This window comes from Pogona vitticeps, chromosome 4 (genome assembly GCF_051106095.1).
Source record: "Pogona vitticeps strain Pit_001003342236 chromosome 4, PviZW2.1, whole genome shotgun sequence".
NCBI classification, from domain to species: domain Eukaryota; kingdom Metazoa; phylum Chordata; class Lepidosauria; order Squamata; family Agamidae; genus Pogona; species Pogona vitticeps.
In genome coordinates, this window is record NC_135786.1 from 100,911,902 (window position 1) to 100,932,491 (window position 20,590).

At 40.9% G+C, this 20,590-nt stretch overlaps 1 protein-coding gene across 6 annotated transcripts in view; it reads right to left on the reverse strand.

Moving 5' to 3' along the window:
- Positions 1-2,428: 2,428 nt before the first annotated feature.
- The window catches only part of VAV3 (vav guanine nucleotide exchange factor 3), a 198,363-nt gene continuing 180,201 nt past the window's right edge, over positions 2,429-20,590 (reverse strand). For 2 of the 6 annotated variants that reach the window (XM_078391828.1, XM_078391826.1), the window contains exons 25-28: positions 19,464-19,593; positions 13,932-14,015; positions 6,116-6,267; positions 2,429-5,539 (exon numbers count right to left, since the gene is read on the reverse strand). In XM_078391828.1, the coding sequence (XP_078247954.1) occupies positions 5,498-5,539; positions 6,116-6,267; positions 13,932-14,015; positions 19,464-19,593 (408 nt within the window). In that variant the 3' untranslated portion in view covers positions 2,429-5,497. The remainder of the gene's footprint in view (positions 5,540-6,115; positions 6,268-13,931; positions 14,016-19,463; positions 19,594-20,590) is intronic. The other 4 variants (XM_078391827.1, XM_078391825.1, XM_072998045.2 and 1 more) reach the window with 2 other exon arrangements.

The following is a 20,590-nucleotide window of genomic DNA, read 5'->3' on the forward strand; positions in this document are numbered from 1 at the left end:
AGAAGCAGCCAACTGGTGGGTAAACTTTTGAGATGCCTGTTTGCCATGGTTGACCTGGCTTTTTTTTCATGGAACAACTTCCTTATTAGCTTCTGATGGAAGCCTTGGATTCTCCAGAACACATTTTGAAAACCACTGACCTAGATGCACCCACTTAGGGAGGCTAGGCTGACCACTTCCCCTTTGTCTTTCTGCTGGCAGGCAGAAACCTTTTCTTCAGGCTGACCTTTAACAATGAAGCTGCAAAAGATGCTATGTTAGGAGAGCATTGTTCTTCCTTTTACTGGTATTTGTGATTAATTTTGCTTTAAATCTGTTTTATGTTTTTATTAATTTGTTTTCTATTTTGAATGCATTTGTTTTACCTGACTTTATTATTAGCTGTCTTAAGGGCCAGTTTTTTGGGGGAGCAAGGCGGTATAAAGATCAAATAAACACATGTGTGCAACTACTATTGCTGCTGGCCCTGTTCTTAAGCTTTAAGAAAAACATGTCTGTTTGCTCTATTAATGTTACAAGGGAATTGCTGCTTGAAAACTCTAGTGGACTCAGCAATTGCCTCTCCAGCCCGAACCACAGAAATTTGCCCACCCTGACCAAATAACAATGCTCATATGCCTAAGTCAATTCTGACTTCTTCAAAGGGGTGGGGGTGGGGGGAACTGGGACAGAGCTGCTTGTCTAAGGCCACACAGGCAGGCTCTACTCGCAGGAGGCACAGTGGAGGATTGAACTCCCAACCTCTAGCTACCCAACCAGATACCTAAACCACTGAGATATCCAGCCAGCTACCATGACCTAAAGCAGATAAGAAATCTCCCTGTCTTCCAGGGCAGTCCTACTGCACTGGAAGGTATCATTCATTCGTTTGTCTGGAGTTTTTAAATAGATTGTTGTGCTCTGTTGTTTTAAATGTGTTTTAGTATTGTGAGTGGCCCCAGCCGCTGTATCCATGATGAAGCAGCAGGTACTGGTGATCAGTTAAGCTTCAGCGTACCTGTACAAAGAAAAGAAAAACTGTAGTCCTTTGCAGGACGGGGCCTCTAGCCCCAAGCAGCAGGGATGGAACTGGTAGCTTTCTATCCTTCCTGTCCTTCCAGGGCTGAGAGAATATTCTGTCCCAGCCCCCAGTTCCGAGGGAGTTACTTCACTCCCGTGGCAGCTCATCTTGACTGAAAGGTCCAGACTGTTGAACAGTCTTTGCCAGCTGAGTCCCCCAGCACAGCATCCAGCAAGCAGAGGAGGCTGTGCAGCACCGGCTGACCCTGGGAGCTTCTATCTTTCAGCTTTCAACTTGCCTTCAGATAAGCCAGCCGTCCTCCAGAGATGTAGGCCTCTTAGAAGCTCCTTTCAGCGTCTCCCCCGGCAGACTATTTTCTCTCTTCTCAAAAGGTGATGAAAACTCCCAGGTGTCCTCCCAAATGTCCAGTACCTCCTTCCCGTCTCCTTCATTCATTGGAGCCACTATAGGGGTATGTGGTCAGTGACTAATAAGAAGGGTGCTCCTAATAAGTAATATTGTAGAGACTCTGCAGCCCACTTGATGGCCAGAGCCTCTCGCTCAATTGCAACATACTTCTGCTCCCGGGGTGATAATTTCTGGCTAATAGAACAGGGTACTCCCCATCCTCATAATGCTGGGCCAAAATAGCCCCAAGCCCTTTTTACAAGGCATCCATAAAATGAAAGGTTGAGAGAAATCAGGGGCCTGCCAGATAGGAGCTGCACAGTCTCTGTTTTAATTCTTCAAAAGCCCACTGCTCCCGGATTCGCCATTAGACCAGCTTAGGGGCTCTTTTGCGGGTCAGGTCCGTTAGGGGAGCAGCAATATCTGGAAAATGGGCTATGAATTGCCTGTAGTACCCCATGAGGCCCAGGACTCGTGGAACGAATTATTTTGGTCGTGCAAGGCATCACTGTAATGATATCATCTATGTATGCGGCCGTAAAGTCTTGCGCTGGGATTAACACCCGATCCATTAGTTGCTGGAAGGTGGCCGCTGCCCTGTGTAAACTAAAGGGCATGTACGTGAACTGGTATAGCCCTATTGGGGTGGTGAAAGCTGTCTTTTTTGTCCACATCCCAGAGGGTATCTGCCAATATCCCTTGGTGAGATCGAGGGAGGAAAGGTAAGTGGCCCTCCCCAACTTCTCTATCAGCTCAACCAACTGGGGCATGGGGTAGGTGTCAAATTTTGAGAGTTCAGCTTCCCAGCTCATGAAACTGGAGCCAATGGCTTCAGTTCAACTTTTGTGGGAAAGATGTGACCCCACACATAAATATACTTGGTTTTACAATGCGAAATATGCACAAAAACTGGATTTAAGATTGAAATGTGGTGTGGAAAGGGTATGTGTGTTAGGAATGAGCTGAGTCCTTTCAAAAAATGACAAAGCAAACCTTCTTAACACTGGTCATAAACTGTGATTCACTAAACAAGAAATTAACCCATTTATTAATATATTCACATATTTACACAATATTACACAATATTACAAATTAAAGCACTACCCCAACTCATTGCATGAGAGAGCAAGATTGGGGAAAGTGTACTGCAGCAAGATGAAAACAAGATAAGAAGCAATGGCTTTGACATCATCAGTCTTTGGTATATGAAATATAACACAATGAAGCATCTAACATATTTAATACAGGGCATTAAATAAAGAACACACCATACAATCCAGATGTAGATTTCTGTGTACATATGTGGTGCTGATGCGGATGCAGGGTTTCCACCCCCTTCCCTGGTGAAAGATCCATCTGTGGAAAAGGATTAATGCCAGACTACCAAGTCACATTCCAGATACCCTGTCTGCTTCTTGACACGGCAGCTGCCTTGTAAGATGCTGTGGCTTTGGCCTGCTCTCCCGTTCACCTCCTGATCATTATGGAGTGTGTTAATTCTTGTTCTAAAGTATGGAAGGAAAGGGTGCAGAGGGACAAGTAGCTCAAGCAAAGGGTCTTAGAGAAACAGATGCTCTCCATGATGCAAACTGGCAACTGAAGTTGCACATGCTAAGCTACCTGTCTCCCTTTCACTCAGATTACTGCAGGAGCACTTTTGCAACCTGGAACTCCCTGTGTCCAATGAACTGCTCGGTTGAAATAAATGAACACCAAGAGAAGAGAGATGTTTAGATACAGCTTGAGCTCTTTAAGTTATTTAAGTTCTTCCACTAGCCTCTCAGCTGCAAAAATTAGCAAACAGCAGGATATCTTAACTGTTGATCAACATGTTTTGCTGGAAGGACACATTTCTTTGTCTTTATTTTAAGTCAATTCTCCCCTTATTTATAAACACTGATGAAAACAGGACAGGACATTTCACAGACCTAGAGACAAAAACTCTACTCCATTAAAAACAGGCAATAGCTTGTAGTAAAGCAGTTTTGCCCACTCCAAGTCCACCAGATGAAACTACTCCTTGTGGGGAAAGGTGGGGTAGCACCAAGGACGTTTTTCTAGGCTAATGTTTAAAGACAAGTTACTTTATTAAATACATTTCTGGAATCATTTACCAATGCTTGTAACTAGTTACATCAAAATAATGTATTTAATAAATTCAAATTTTACATCATTTTGAACTTCACTAAACTACAGGTATATATCTAGGGATGTTAAACTGCAGTTTTAGAACTCCACAGAGCTTCATAGCAGTTCAAGCAGGGACACACATGAAGATCCCCCATTCATCTTTGCTTGATGGCAAGCTCCTGGGCTAAGGCAGATGGTTTACTAAGGCCTTAGCAAACAAGGAAGCAATGGATACCTGAATAAGCATTCTATTAGAGCAGTGGGTCCCAGCCTTGGGTCCTCTGATGTTCCTGGACTAAAACTCCCAGAAGCCTTCACCATTAGCTATGCTGGCCAGGATTTCTGGGAGTTGCAGTCCAAGAACATCTGGGGACTGAAGGTTGGGAACCATTGTGTTAATGGGATGCATGTATTAAGAATGGCAAAGAGGATGAGATGGTCAAAATGGTGTGTGTTCACACACGTTTCTCTAACCAATCTGGATTTGCTCAGTACACTTAACAAATGTATGTCGTTGAACACAGATCCATGGGGGGTTAAGAGTGAAGATTTGCAATGAAAACAAAGGGTATCCTTTCCACTAAAGTAAAACTTCCTGAGAATATCAGAGAATTTTTGAACTTATTTGGTCCTCGACCCACACAGCCATTTTTCCAAAGCAGACTTGATAAGAATTTCTTAATTTTTTTTTAACTTCCAATAGCAATTTTTTCACACTTGAGATGCCAAAATGAAAGCTTCCTCCAACATTTAGGGGCAGCTCCTCCTCTCCTCCTCCTGCATTTGAGTAGAATTTGGCTCCTCCAAATCCCACTATGCCTACCAAAGGCTGTGCTTGTGATCGCTATGCTTTTGTGAACATTAATAATCTGATTTATGAGTGTCACTACGATTCACAATCTTTACAAAATCTAGGGACTGCAGAAATAATCACTCAAACACAAAGTTCTGTAACTCTGCTTTGCCTGACAAAACTGAAGGCTGGAGTATAAAGATCCCACCCATCGGAGACTGCATTGTTAGTGTCATTAAAATTAGATGGAGCTTCCCAAGGACCAAAATTAAACAGTGCTGAAAGTTCCATCTATTTTTTTTATAAAAAGAGCAAAACAAAAAACAGAACACCCCCTATATACTAGAACCTGGTACAAAAGATGAGTGTGTATTTCAGGTTATTGTTCTGTAAGGGACGTGTAACTTTACATTTTGCATAATTTGGTTCTACCTTTTAAAGTATGCTCATCAAGAAAACCTTTTAGTAAAAGGCTTTGATAAGCCAGTTAACATAGCCTCCAATAAATTGTTTTGTGTCTTCCCTTCACCCCACCCCACCCCAACACACAACGGCATGCAGAAGTATGCTGAATGAAACCTAATCCCCAGAAATTGTGTTTAGAGATCACAGCCTTGGTGAATGTGCAGTCATTGGCAAGGTTAATTAGTGCTGCTAGGTATTTAACATTGACCACATGACTACTGGAATGCTCAAATTTTCCCCTCCTGGATGCATTGATAAGCCACAAAAAGCAAGCCTTCATCTTCAGAGCAGGCCATCAGAGATGTTAGCTAACAGAAAGTAAGTGAAGGGAGGGGGATAAAGAGGCTACTAAACAGCTACTGGTACTTAGTATTCATTGTGGATGGAATGAAATGAAGCATTCTTTTTCAAAAATCTGTTTTGAAGTTATTTCTCTCTCTCATTTTTTTAAGGATAGTGAGGTTAAGAGTTTCATACTGGTCCCCAGTGGTGGCAGACAGACAGCTTGTTTCTTTACACAGCTCTGAGTGAGATATTAATCTGTCAACACAAACTTCCTCCGTAATCCCAGTGTTAAGACTGAAGGGTTTCAACAGACCGAAGTGCTGCATTTCAAATAACAAGACGAATAATGCTTTGCAGATGGTTGGATTTCATCATCCCTGAAGCTTACGATCAGAAGTTGCAACTAGATCTGCAAGTCATTCATCCTCTTCTACATAGGTAGATGGAAACCAGCCCACCTAAAGGAGAAGGAAGTGCAGGGGCAGGGGGAGAAAAAGGCAATATTATGAGATATTGATGTTCTTTTGCTCTGCTTTGGTTCTCTAAAGCCCCCCTACTCCCCTGTTGAAACTGGCAATGATTCAAAAAGAATCATGAAGGGCGTAGAAAGTGTTCAGCTAACTTTTAGGGCTTCTGTCGAATTTTAGCTTCTCTCTAAACAAATGGATATGCATGTTAATGACCCAAAGCTTGTGAAGACACGCATTCAATCTCCAACAGGACTAACTGTTATGCTTTGATTTAGCAGTTCAGGAAGTTGGGATATATTACATTCTCGTAGCTGGAACTTAGACCTAGTTTCCAACAAATTAAGTAGTAAACCTGCTTCTCTTACTTCAGCTGGAGACTCGCATGCTGCAGCATTACAAAAAAAGGCTTTTTATACATCATATGCAGGCAAACTTGAAGGGCCCAAGGGCAATCCCCCTATATGCAGGGGACAGTATTGCAACCTTTCCTTTATAATAAGTTCTGAACATCATTAAGAGTAAGAACCATTTTTAAAAATTATACAATCTCAAAAAAGAACCTACCTTTCCATTTGCTTCACCTCTCCACCAGCCATTGGCACTGATCTTTGTATAAATTTTAACCACGTCTCCTTTGATTAAGGACAATTCTCGCATGTCTCTTGCACAGAAGTCGTAGCGGGCAATAGCTATACCAAGGACCTTGGGACTCAGTACTAGAGGAGAAGAGACGATGGTGACATTATTGTAAGTTTCCCAACTTCACACCAGTTGAATAATAATATTTCTCTTTTGCACATAGTTCTAGTACAAGTGCAAGCAAAGGTATTTTTAACGCAGAAATGCACGCTAGTGTCATGGAAAAGCGCAAGGGAAATTCATTAAATTCATTCAGTACATCCTTTTCTTGGATAGCCTTTTAAAAAAACTTAGAGAGAACCCCTGTGTCCTTTTCTGAGGAACTCATCTCAAATACATATTAAGTCATTGGCTGGGATCAAAGTGGCTGGCTTGTTCTCTGCAAACAACCCTGGGCATTTTTGGTAACCCCTCTCATTTTAGCCCTATGCCTTCTAAACAGTTGGACGCTCTGAAGTGGAGTATGATGTAGCACAAATGGGAAGGAGCAAAACTGGTGCCACCTCTGTAACGCCTGGATCCAAATATCCAACCTTTGCAAGGTGCTCTGTTAATACTTCCCATTCTGCTGAACTCAGAGAACATACGTAATTCAAACATCTTGACTGACTCTCAGAAAGGAGATACTGCTGTGCCTTCATAATGAATTAACTTTTACAAGGCACAGTTTTGAAGCTGCAATGGGGCTAAGCGGTACATGGCATTGTTTCCCAGGAAGAATGTCAGAATTTAACACTAATCTGAAACAGGAATTTGGAGAAGGCAGAACATACAAATGATGCTTCCACAATAAATCTCCCTCTCATAGCTGTTCTGCATTGTTGCCAGCTCTAGGCAACATCCTTTGCACCTTTCTGAGAGTAAGCATCACTGAATACAGTTTATTTCCAAATAAATATGTAAATAAACCATCTATAAGAAACAAAATGCCACAACCAAATTAAAGGGCCAGTGATTTCAGTGGCAGATTTTTAACACATACAGAAATCAGTGGAGGAGATGTAGGAATGTTCTTGGTTTTCCAGCGAAAACTAGCAGAAGGTTAAAATAACTTACTTTACCTAGATTATGTCCAAAGCCTAAATCCTGCAATTTTAAAACATTGAGATCTACATTGCAGCACTGTGTGCTTTATTAAGGCCAAAAGTGGCATAACAGTTGCCTGTTTGGAACAATAATCCAATAGTTTGTTAAGAGATAATATTACTAATAATGGCAAACACACCCTGCAATGTAAATAGAATAGATCCAATACTTTGAACTGTCTTAGAGTATAAAAGTAAGCGCAGTATTACTTGCTCCTCTCCTCCCCCCGACCTGCCACTCCTCACTCATTCTGTTTCCAACAACAGCTAGCCAAATCACACTAAGAAAGTTCACAAGCAAGGTACAAACAATGGGTCTTTGGTGATCACAGCGAAGGTTGTAAGTTAGCCAGGACTAAGCACAGGAGACCACAGGGACACTGTTGTACTCTTCTTTCGGAGTGAAGAGTTGCGATTCAGAGAATAGGAGAAAGAACAGGACCCCCAAAGCTGCACCAGTCAGCACACACAAATCAGTTATGGACCATGCTATGAACGATGCAAACGTAAATCCAATCCCCATGCTTATATTTACTGAGGTTCATTAACTACCCCATAAATACTGCCAGCAGCACAGAGTAGGCCAGTTAAACAAACAGTCAAGAAAGAGCTTTTGTTTGCTTATGTAGCTTTTCTCAGCTGCTTTTATCTTTGAATGTCTGTCTGTCTAAAAAGAAGCGACATGCAGGATATAAGAAACAATGACATATAAGAAAAATAAAGCAGGTAAACAATAAAGGAACTTACAATCTTGAAAATATAAACCCATAGGAATATAAGCCTCAAAACAGCAGCAACAATGGGGCATTAGAAACACACACACACACACACACACACACACACACACACACACACACACACACACACACACACACACACACACACACACACACACACACACACACACACACACACACACACACACACACACACACACACACACACACACACACACACACACACCATTCGGTGCATAGCTGAAATTCCTCTATATTTCATTTCAGGCCACCTTACATTGTTCATTTTGGTGTACATTTTTAAAAATCCAAAGGCCTTCTGAAATTAAACATGCACACACATTCTCAACATGCTGGCAGGATGGAATCAGTATGAGATAATGATCAGAGTGCTGGATTAAGATGTGGGAGATACCGATTCTAGTCCCCACTGAGCCATTGAAGTCATTAAGTGTTCTTCGGCCAGTCACTCTTTTTTCATTCTGCCATGTTTAAGGGGGAGGGAAGTATGAAAGAAGAGAGCAACATATGTTACCACTGAGGGAAAGGTGAAAGAGGGATTATAAACGTAATTCATTAATAGACAAGAAACATTTAGAGGCAGGCAACAGAACTTGTACACCACTAGCGAAAATTCCCCAAAAAACAAATTTCAATAGACAAAGGGAGATGAACCAAAGCTATGTCTACAGTTCCCAAGGGGCATGGAAGAAGGTAAAGATGGGGTGAAGCCACCCTACGAGAGCTAAGGTTGAAGACAAAGTGCAGGCAAACAGGCTCAATCCATGATAGTTTCAGATTTAAAAAGTGAAGGAGGAAATCATTTCCCCAGATCACTGCAAAAGGATTCCTGACTGTTGCCCAGAAGTAATTTTGCTATAATGAAAGAACTAAAATTCAATAAAAGCAATCACTTTCATCCCAATTTGCCTGGGTAATGATCTTGCCTTTGCACCCAGCAGTCTTTTTACAGCGATCTGGCAAGATCCTTAACTAGGCAAATTGGGGGTGGTGGTGACCTTTACAGAACCCAAATTCTTTCATTAAAGCAAAACTACTTCTGTGCAAGACTCACAGATATTCTAATTCCACTCCACCCATTCTCCAATAAAAAGCCTTCACAGACAGCAAAATCAGCTTTTCCCAATTTTAAACCAGGAGATATATAAAAATGGCATCTAAATGAGAAAAATATATAGACAGCTATGATAAAGATCACCATTTATGTTCCAAAATTGCTGTGCGCGCTTTTGTGTCATATTTTATTGTAGACTCATATGGTACCAAAAGGCAATATTTTTCACATTTCAGGAAGCTTTCCCATAACTGTAACAGATATTATGCTTTGAAAAAAAATAATAACTATACACACTTCAGTGACCAAAACTGAAATGCCTCAGATCAAATCATAGCCTGAAAAATGAAATATGCCCTATTTTTGTCACTATAGTATCGAATGCATAATTCCTTTAAGCAAGTGGTATTGTAAAATATGCTTATAAGACTAGAAAAATATTGGTAGTGGGGGGAACAGGGAGAATCCACTACTTGACAGTTGATCAGACAGTCTAATATGTAGAAATTGTCCACCACTGGTCATACCTCTACATTAAAAAAAACCCCTAAAACTAAAATACTTCTGTCAGAGTTGTCCAGTGCTACCAATGTTTCCTTTTGTCAAGTGATGAGAAGTATATTGATTATGGCAGAAGAAAATTGCCAAGCGTTAAAGGGAGAGCAGCAAGAATTAACGAAGGCCCACTGAGGAGGACATTAAAGAACAGTTTGCTCGCATCAAGTAAGAATTTATGACAGATGTTCCACACTTAGGTAAAGGCAAAGGTTCCCCTTAACAATTTTTGTCCAGTCGTGTTCGACTCTAGGGGGTGGTGCTCATCCCCGTTTCCAAGCCATAGAGCCAGCGTTTTGTCCGAAGGCAATCTTCCGTGGTCACATGGCCAGTGTGACTTAGACACGGAACGCTGTTACCCACCAAGGTGGTCCCTATTGATCTACTTGCATTTGCATGCTTTCGAACCGCTAGGTTGGCGGGAGCTGGGAGAAGCAACGGGAGCTCACTCCGTCACGTGGATTCGATCTTACGACTGCTTGGTCTTCTGACCCTGTAGCACAGGCTTCTGTGGTTTAGCCCGCAGCGCCACCACGTCCCTACTTAGCTAGGACTTCATTTCATTTGATCCATCCAGGCACCTGTTTCTTACAGTAGCCAGAACCAGATGCTTTGGGAGAGACTACAAACAAAGCAGAAGACAATGGCACTTCACATTTTCCTGTGATTGGCCTCAGCCCCCTCCCCCCCAAGGTATATTGGCTCTGTTTCCTTTAAAAAGGTTTCCTTTAACTATTCAACTATTCAGTTGTCTGATCTCCTTTTCAAGGCATCGGGGAGAGCAATTGTAAAACTCTCTAACCGCCCTGATGTGCCAGCACGAGATCCTGTAATAGGCTGTATCAGGGGACAAGGCAGAGGCAAGATGCCAGATCTGCAGCTGCACTAAGGAGATTCATGAACACACAACCTCCAAATGCCACCCTGCCAGTGCTTGAGATCAATTCCTCTTCCCTGGAATCAATGAGGGACAATTAAAAACACATCAGGGGTGGGGTGTCGGGAAGCTAAGTCTAGATCCGACAGATCTTTGGATGCAAGGATCATCCATCAAGAGTGTGGCCCATCAAAACCCTGGGTGGACAGCTACTTTCTCTGGTCTGCCCTTAACCCAATCAATTTTGTTGCATAACCATGAGTTTAATTTATTTATTTATTTATTTATTTATTTATTTATTTATTTATTTATTTATTTATTTATTTATTTATTTATTTAAGTTATACCCCGACCATCTAGACCAAAGTCTACTCTGGGCGGCTTCATCATGGTTCTGTGTAAGGAAGAAAGATTTTACTTGGAGCCTTTATTACTCCATATCTCTCAAAATGCACTTTCTTCTGTATCACTGCATTCAGCAAAACCTTAACAGGAAAAAGCAACTTAAGGCATGTAGTCCAGGTGTCCATGCTACTGCCTACCAGAATCAGATTAGATCAACTGGTCCAACACTCTGTCTGTAACAGTTGATCAGACAGATGATCAAAGAAAGTCACAAGCAGAGTTGCTCACAAGGCTGCCAACTGCCAGATATTTCACCTGCCCTTCAGTACTTTAAAAAAACTATTTTAATCTGGAAATCTTTTCTCTTTCTCCCTCTTCTCCAATTGACATAATGTTCTGATCTTCCACCATCTATTCCATGGCCCACTAAAAGCCTTAACAGTTTTTTCCTTCCCCTCGTCTCAAACTTTCCCTATATGGTTACTTCCAGATACTGATGGCCAAAGATACTGGAATAAACCTAAGGCCACCAAAAGAAGCCATAATACCCAACTAATTGAGAAGGCTTCCATCCACCAGGGGGAACACTTCTGTGTACTTTGTGGCCTTGTTTCTTTGGGACAAAAACAGTCTCTCCATCCAAATATTGAGAATGGCAACCGACCGGCTGCTTACTTTAGATCTAAGATTGAAATCATCTAATGGGACTTGTAGATCTGATGGAGATGTCCAGTGCACCATCTGGTCAGGTTAAATCGGGTCAGCTTCAGCTAGCATGGCCTGAAGACAATGAGGACATTTCCAACAGATTCCAAAATGTGGTGGCCAGACTGATTACACGCATAGCAGATATGAACAAATATCCCCAGTCTTGGCATATCTTCATTGGCTCCCTGTTAGTTTCCATGCTCAATTTAAGGTGCTGTTTAGAATCTATCAAATTCAGTTTAGGGCCTCGATATCTGGTGGAACATCTCTCCCACTAAATAGCTATCCATCCCACATGCTCCCCACAGTCCTTGATGTTAAGAACTACAACACCTAAGGAGGCCAAAAAAAAACTAACATACGGAACCAAGCTCTCTCAGTCGTAGCCCATTCCTCCTGGAACAAACTTCCTACAGAGGTTCGCCAGGACTTTCTGATTTTAGGAAGCTAATTAAGACTGAATTATATAAAGCTGCCTTCTACAAATGTAAATATTGTCCTGGGACATTCAAATGGGCTTTAATTTGAGTATTTTAATTTAAAGGTAGTTTTTTAGCTAGCAACAGCTAGCTATTTTAGTATTTATTATATAGTATTTAGTCTATGATTTTATTGTATATTGGGAACTCCCAGAGAGTGGCAACACTAATGGGGCAGTATAGAAATGGAAACCAACCAACCAACAACCAATCTAACTTTCCCCCAAATAAAAGGACCGTAAAGCAGATTATAAGCATTTGAAAAAACAAATACTGAACAGATACAAATACAATAAATTACAATGTTAAAAGAATTAAACAGTACACATTGAAACGACTGAATAAAAACCATTAAAAATAATTTAAATTCATGTTTTAAACAGATTAAAATAAAGCAATTCCTTCTCTTAGCAGCCATTTCCTTTTCAAAAGCCTGCCTAACTGGCAGAAGGGCAGCAAGGAGGTTTTCAATAGAAGGGAGTTCCACAGCCGAAGAGCAAACACTGAAAAGGCCCTGTCTTCTGGCCCCAACAAGTATGCTTGTGAAGGCAGACAGACTGTGAGACAGTCTTCACACTGAGCTCTTAAAAACTGCATAAATTCATATAGCTTGAAATGGTGGTGGCCTCACTATCATCACACATGGTACCATGTCGTGAAAGATTATCCTACATATTTTTAATAAAGTATTCTGCCCCCAAATATGAAGGCTCCCCTTCAGCCACCACTTGATGCAACTGCATGCCAGTGTTATGCTTTTAAGTCAGAGTGGGAAATATCGAGTTCTCCTGTTTTATTAAGCTACTGCAAGCACCTAGGCCAGATCCACTGGGAATAAAATAGCATGCACAACAGTAGTCATATTAAACTGTTTCCTTTTTGGGTGGCTCTGATCAGCTGTACAATTATTGGTTCAACCAGTCGCACAGCCTGCCAAAGTGGGGGGGCGTTAATGTAATTGCCACTGCACATAAGAGTTTCTCATAAAGGTTTGTGACCATAGACATATCTAGGCTTTGAGATGCACATCTAACATTTATATAACAAGAGGGCATGCCTGTTGACGTTTCTTGTCTAAAGGAAACTTTATTCTGAAAATACTAAATGCTTTTCCTGCAGCAGCAACAACAGAATTACAAAAGAGAATAAGGAAAACAAGTGCCTAGAAATAAACTGATGGATAAATATAACTTCTAGATAATGCACATGCAAAATTCTAATGAAAGGTGTGTATTTTCCTAGAATGAAATGAAAGAATTTGATCACAGAATGCTGCCATAATAATTTTTGCTTAGGGATGGGACGAATGCCTGAGTTCACAAAGGTAAGATTTTCAGAGTCTGAGGCCCTTTCAAAGCAGAATCTGGTAAACTGAAGTCTTCAACAGCAATTTACCTAACCTAATCATGGTCATATACTAGATTTAGCTTGACCTCAGCCATGAAGTGTTGCTGCTTTCGCCCAAATTCTGAGTGCACATTATTCCAAATCAGCCTTGATGCCCTTATACATTCTCCCAATTGAATGGGAACCACTTATTTGCAAGCAGCTCTTGCACAGCTGAGAGCATGGTTAGGTAGCCACACTGTGTTTGAGTGTGATAACATGGTAGCCCCTTACCCCAAAATATTGATCTCCACCTTGCTTATCTGAGAGATACAAACATGCTTCTAGCCATGCAAAAGTTCCTCTGAAATAAGGGTCTTTCAAAAAGCCAGGAGAACATAAATATAAGCCAGTTTCGTGTCTGGTCAAATTACATACACAGTGCATATATGTGTGGAATCCGTCCCTTCCCCTGCTTGCACTGCACATAGAAATACTCTTAGGTGCAAAACAGAAGTAAACTGAGAAGAAATATAAAAGCGGTAAAGCAGTACCTGACCAGAAAGGAGTGGAGGAAGGGGGGACAAAGCTGTAGTCTGGAGGAGTTACAAAAGAAAACCCACAGAACAAAGAAGGGGCTTAGAGAAAGAAAGGGGAAGGGGAAAGAGAGACAATCAAAAATGACATTGAAATATTGGTAAAATTCATAGTGAAATAGTCATCTTATTGCTTAATCTTATCTGACAACAAGAAACAAAGGTTTCCAGAAAAACAAGGTGGTTCTGTTCTCTCACCCCTTTCTGCACCCCTTTCTTACCAGAGCAAAAAATGCAGAATTCTGCATAGGAAAATAAACCTTCATTTTTGCACTTGCGTTTCCCCACTACCTCTTGTTTCTCAGAACAGTCTGAATGGATAGGATGTAGAATGAAGGTATGAGCTCTCTGTGCTCATGCTTAGGCCTGCTACAGTAGGTAGTGACCATTTAAAGAAAAATGTTTGGTATCGTGGCTAAAATGTAGGAGTTGGAATGGAGAGATGCAGAATCAAAACTCCATCTATCACACAGGGGTTATTTATCACAGATTAAATTTAGACAGAAGAACCGTGTATTTATTGCATTTATGCCCCCACTTTTTGTCTAAAAATAGCACTTAAAGCTGCCAATACTTGGCACTGTTGTGAATATTTAATTTAATAGCTTTAGCACCTACCCACACAGTGGTGAAATAATCAGAGAGATTTATTTATTTATTTATTTATTATTTTTTAGGATTTTCAATGCAGGAAGAGAGGGAGGCTTCATGTGTAAGTAACCATGTCTTCCTGTTTGTCTGAACTGGAAAACAGTGGTTATCAGTTGTGTAACAAACAAGGATGTTAAACTAGAATTTAAAGCTGTTCTAATGTCCTGGCCTGTTCTTAAGTTGGTAGTCACAGTTTCCTAGGCTAGATAAATCAGAAAGTGACAGTTACTTAGAGACTTTTAATATTGAATGTTTCTGGCTTGAAGTAAGGAGCACTAGGGTTTAGGTACATGGGACTATTTTATCTCATTACGCACCATGTCTGTCCTCATTCATCTGCCCAAAATATGTTAGCTCACATGGGCTCAAATTCAGTCACTAGTCCCACCAGAGTAAATCCACTGAATCACCTGTTGAATGGTGTGACAACACTTAGGTAAAGCTCATAGATTCAATTGTTCTATTCTTCTTTGGGCCATCAGTTGTATTCAGACTACAATGAAAGAGGGTGGGGACTTAAAAGCCCACCGCTTGACTTCCTCGATGCATCTAGCACAGCACAACGCAGAAGGCATCTGTGCCCTGCCTGTCATCAAGCAGTTAGGCACAAAATAATGCAACAGCAACTTTGTCCTGGGCACTAGGCAGATCTTCAGGGGTACAAGCAATCTCAATGGGCTGCAGTAAATCTCCCCCACGGCCACCATGATCCACAAACTTAATCCAACGAAAGTATTTATGACCTCAAGGATATTTTAAGCAGAAATAAGTAGTGAAGAGCAGATAACCTTCCTGTCCAGTTCAATTATTACTTTTGTCATTTTTTTACAGCTAAGTGACATTGCAGAACCACTAGGCGTTAAAGGAAGACCAGGGAAGATCAATTTCTCTTCTAAGGCCCTCTGAAATAAGAAAATAATGATTGTTCTGAAAGGATAGTAATCTGGCAAATTCTCAGGTGAAGCCGAATTCACCTACAGATTTCCACAGACAAATCTGGTCTCTAGATCCATTACTCATCAGCAAGGCCAACAAAATAAAATAGGCTCTTAGAGAAGATGTATGATCATTCCAGAAGCCTATAAGTTAGAGCACAGAACATATCTGTTCTCTTTTCTTGCACAATCTCTTAAGAACTTAGAACAGTGGTTCCCAACCTTGGGCCCCCAGATGTTCTTGGGCTAAAACTCCCAGAAGCCTTCACCACTGTTCAGGTCAGGATTTCTGGGAGTTGTGGGAACCATGGCCTTAGAAGAATCCCAGCCTTTCATTACGATTGTTGTGATCTATAAATGACTCCAAAACAGATTTTCCAAGGGTTTTTAAGATGTTTTTCTAGATCATTTTTTTAACTATCCTGAAGCTTGCCAGAAATACATGAGATTAATACTTTGAAGACAAGTCATTAGGACTTCAGTTAGTTACTTTAAAAAAACTGTGGGGAAGGGAAGACTCTCAGAGGTAGTAACAATTTGAATAACCATATGGATTTGGTTAATAGCAATACTTAGGTTTAGGTAACTATTTGTAGCAGTCTATTTTAATACAAGACGAACACTATAATCTTTCAAGAACCAAAAACTATTCAAAAGACACAGAATAAGAATAAATTATCAATCATCACATTGTAATAATGTAAATAGTGGAGAGAACCAGGAACTAACCTTAATAACAGCATGGAGCATGTAATAAAAACTAGATGTTAATTCCATTTGAACTGCAGGCAGAATTGAGCAAAACAGTAGACAGCTAAGCCTAAATTGAGCACAATGATGAATTCAATGTTTTGTTTTGAGGATAAATTGCATTGAGCCTTGACCTCACATGCTCTTTCCCCACTCCCCCCAACACTTCAACCTCCTTTGTCAGAATCAGTAGGTTGCCATTGCTAGTGAACGCAGACAACTGTGATTTGTGCAAACCACAGTTTGTTCCCAAACCATGATTAAAACTGTGGTGGGCAAACTGTGGCTCACAAGCCACATGTGGCTTTCCTGGGTCCCCAGCTCTCTCTTTTGCCTTCAAATAGCAATTTAGGCCTTCCAGAAGCCTCACAGGGTTCTGCTTTGCCATTTAAAGAGGATTCCCTCTAGACCTGTTCAGGGCTTTTGAAGGCAAGAAATCACAAAGACTGATCTTATTTCTCTTTTAAACACTGGGATGTAGGGGAGGGGCTATGTTCCTCCAAGGACCAAGGAGGAAAAAAATGGCCCTTAAACCCTCTGAAGTCACCTCCCACCAGTAAGTAAAACTAGGATCGGAATTTGATAAAGTTATAAGTGAGTGGTCACGGCGGCTAGAGAATTCTGGGATTTACAGTCGAAAAAGGTAACTTTTGAAGACTCTGAATTGTATGAGATTCTGCTTTGACACAACATAATATGATTTTCACAAGCCACAAACCTGCATTCAGCTACAATCTGTATTTGCTTGCAATATGCAAACTAAAACTTTTTATACCCTTTCCCCCCCTTCCATGGGACACGGAGTAGGAAGGGAACACTAGGTTTGAAGCTTTGTGCAGCTTGTTCATATAACATTTTACTCAAGCAGGAATTTATTTACTGAGTCAGTTATTTAGTTAGCTGTTTTGTTATTTGCATTATATTTTGCTTTTCTCTCTTTCTAAAATGGCTAACAGTATAGTCTACCAATTTTTTAAAAAATGACTTTGTCTATCTTACCAAAGGATTGTCTGCCGAAAATAAGCAGCAGATTGTAAAGAAATCTGAGGGATGCAAATATGTGAAGAAAGATCTATGCTGCAACTGAGTGAACTCCATGTACCTGCTGTGGTTTTTATCTCCTGTTACCATTCATACAGCAGCTATGTTGTGTTATAAAACAAAAAATCCTTCAAAACTAGGAGAACATTTGGGGGGGAAAGTCTACAGTATAGCTTGGGATGCATGCTGTGGGGCAGAGAAGCAGTGGAGAAATTGACGTCTTGATTGCTGTCCTGACTGGCCAGCAGCCCAATTATTTAACACCTTGCAAGATGCTGCACCAATGCACCTGCTTGCCTAACACATGTTGTTAACATTAGCTGAACTGCCTGCTCTAGGATGGATGTTGTCGGAATCCACTTCAACCAAAGAATAACCGGAATGAAAATAAAATATCAGACAATGTGCAGAAGCTGTGCCTTCATTTTAAGAAGCAAAGTCATGCAAGGGAAAGAAGAGGGAAATTATAAAGTTGCAAAGAAAAGAGAATAGAAAGAGAAATGCATATACATCTAAATGACAGTTGAAGCACCAGAAGAATTGAGGCAGAAAGGCAGACTCCAAGCAAGCAAGCAAGCAAGCAAGCAAGGAAGGAAGGAAGGAAGGAAGGAAGGAAGGAAGGAAGGAAGGAAGGAAGACTTTTACAATGGTGGGGAACTAAACCGAAGGAGTGAAGAATAAGATGGAAATAGTGAAAAGCTAAAACACTGAATTATGAGCAAAATGATGGGGCAGTCAAACTCAGAGCCATAAGCAACCAAATTGTCCTCTCTCTGACATTTTTGTTCATTATCAGCACTATTCGTGATTCCCTCTATTATTACTAAACATAACTTGACTGCATCACATTTGAAACCCTCATGCTTGTTTTTCACGACACATCCTCTGACAGTTTTCTTATGTGCTTCCATTTCAACACTATAGGGAGGATTCAGCAGTGGAATTTTGCTGCAGGCCAGCTGAATTAGAAGATTGCTGCTCTCCTGGAACAACAACAACAGACCCCTGTATTTCACTCAAACTAGCTCTGATGGTGTGAAAAACCAAGCAAAGCCATGCTTTTGGACAGCATGGAACTTTGCATGAAGAAGGGCAAAAGAATGCCACTGTAACTGCTAGTGCAACGTTGGATTTAGCAAGAGGAGAAGAAGAAGCTTTCACCACGTTAATTTATGAACTACAGTACTGTGGTTGCAGAGCAAATGGGTGAGAGAGATTTTGTGTGTGTTTATGTATAAACAAACATTTTCGATTTATACACATGATATGGATATTTAGTGTGGTGTAGTGGATGGAGTGACAGACTAGGACTCAGGAGGCAAGAGTTTGAATCCCTGCTGAGTCATGGAACCTCAATGGGGATGTGGAACTAGCAAAACCACTCCTTAGAATATCTCACTTACCTTGAAAGCCCTATTAAGGTCACTGTAAGTCAGTTCAGACTTGATGGCAGATAGCATAACATATATATGATTGCAATCAGACATTCAGCAGAGATAAAGATATTTGAAAAATATTAGGGAGCATGATTCTGTTAAGGTTAGGAATGCTACTCTATAGCTGCTTTCCTGTTTACTATCATGTTCTATTATGTTTTACATTTTTTAAGATGATTAGGTTTCCATACCAAAGTCTTCCATGAATACCTGAGCGGACCCACAAAAGGAGTCCTACTCAGAAAGACTAAGAGGCAAAGCTAGAGAGGAAAACACGATTAACTTTCTTGCAGAAATTCTGCTTTACAGCCTATGTTTTTAAAATATACAAATAATTCATTTATATGCCAAGTGCAAGATTAGAATTACATGTTTATTAATTCATGTAGCTGAAAACAGCACAGCCGATGCAAAATGTCTGTTTACAAATCAATTGCTCAGTTACATTTTTAATAGAGCTTTGAGCAGTGATTTGATTTAAGGGCAGGCAGTCAGGAAGTCTAACTAGACCTGTTCATAAACCTGTCAGCAGATCTTGATTTTGCTTAGCTGCAGAAAAATCTTAACTAAATGCATTATCATATTAATTGGTTGTATGTCAAACACGCAAAATGGAGATACTTTTAACCTACTGATGTTATTCTGTTATTAAAATGATAGCAAACAGTAACACTCACAGTTGCTACTTGCTCGGTTGCTCCTTTGGTCGACTGAATTTTCACACTCTTTATACGGGTAGTGAAGAGTTGTATCCAAACTTCTGAAACCTTCTTTGAGAGAGTGATGCTTGTAATACTCCACAAGCTCCTTTTAAAAGATGGGGTGGGGTGGGAGAGACATTAACATGTTAGTATGTGCTCTTCTGCCTTCAGTGTTTGGGGCATGCAATGTTTAATGCAGCTTTATACTACATATACTTAATAAAAAGCTGACGGCATACACCAAGATTCAGATCTATAGATCCTGTGTCCTGAGTACACTCCTGTACTGCAGTGAGTCCTGGACCCTTTGTGCACAGCAGGAGAGGAAGTTGAACACGTTCCATATGTATTGCCTCCAATGCATTTTTGGTATCACCTGGCAGGACAAAGTTCCAAATAGAGCAGTCCTAGAACAAGCTGGAATTTTTAGCATGTATACATTCCTGAAACAGCGCCGTCTACATTGGCTTGGGCATGTTATGAGAATGACTGATGGTCAGATTCCAAAGGATCTCCTGCATGGAGAATTAGTGCAGGGAAAGCACCCCAGAGGGAGACCACAGCTGTGATACAAGGATATCTGCAAGTGGAATCTGAAGGCTTCCACAGATGGGAAACCTTGACATCTGAGTGTTCAGCCTGGAGGCAGGCGGTGCAGCATGGCCTCTCCCAGTTTGAAGAAGCACTTGTCCAGCAGGCCGAGGCAAAGAGGCAGTCCTGAAACCAACAAAATCAGGGAGCTGGACAGGGGACAGATTGTATTTGTCTTCAGTGTGGAAGGGACTGTCACTCTTGTATTGTCCTTCTCTGCCACACTAGATGCTGTTCCAAGACCTCCATTCAGAGCACGTTACCATAGTCTCTTGAGACTGAAGGATGCCTACAATAATAATGTGAGATCCTCCGTGGAAAACCTCTTTTGTGTCCATTCCTATCAAGAGCTTAGGTTGGTGGGTATACAAGATATGGCTTTCTCAGCAAAAGCACCCCAGTTTTGAAAAGGCCTGGGAATGGTGATGTGACACACAGGCCATTTGCTTCTCCCCTCTACATTTCATGTACCTAAACCAAAACCCCCAGTAACAACAGCAACCACATAAAAT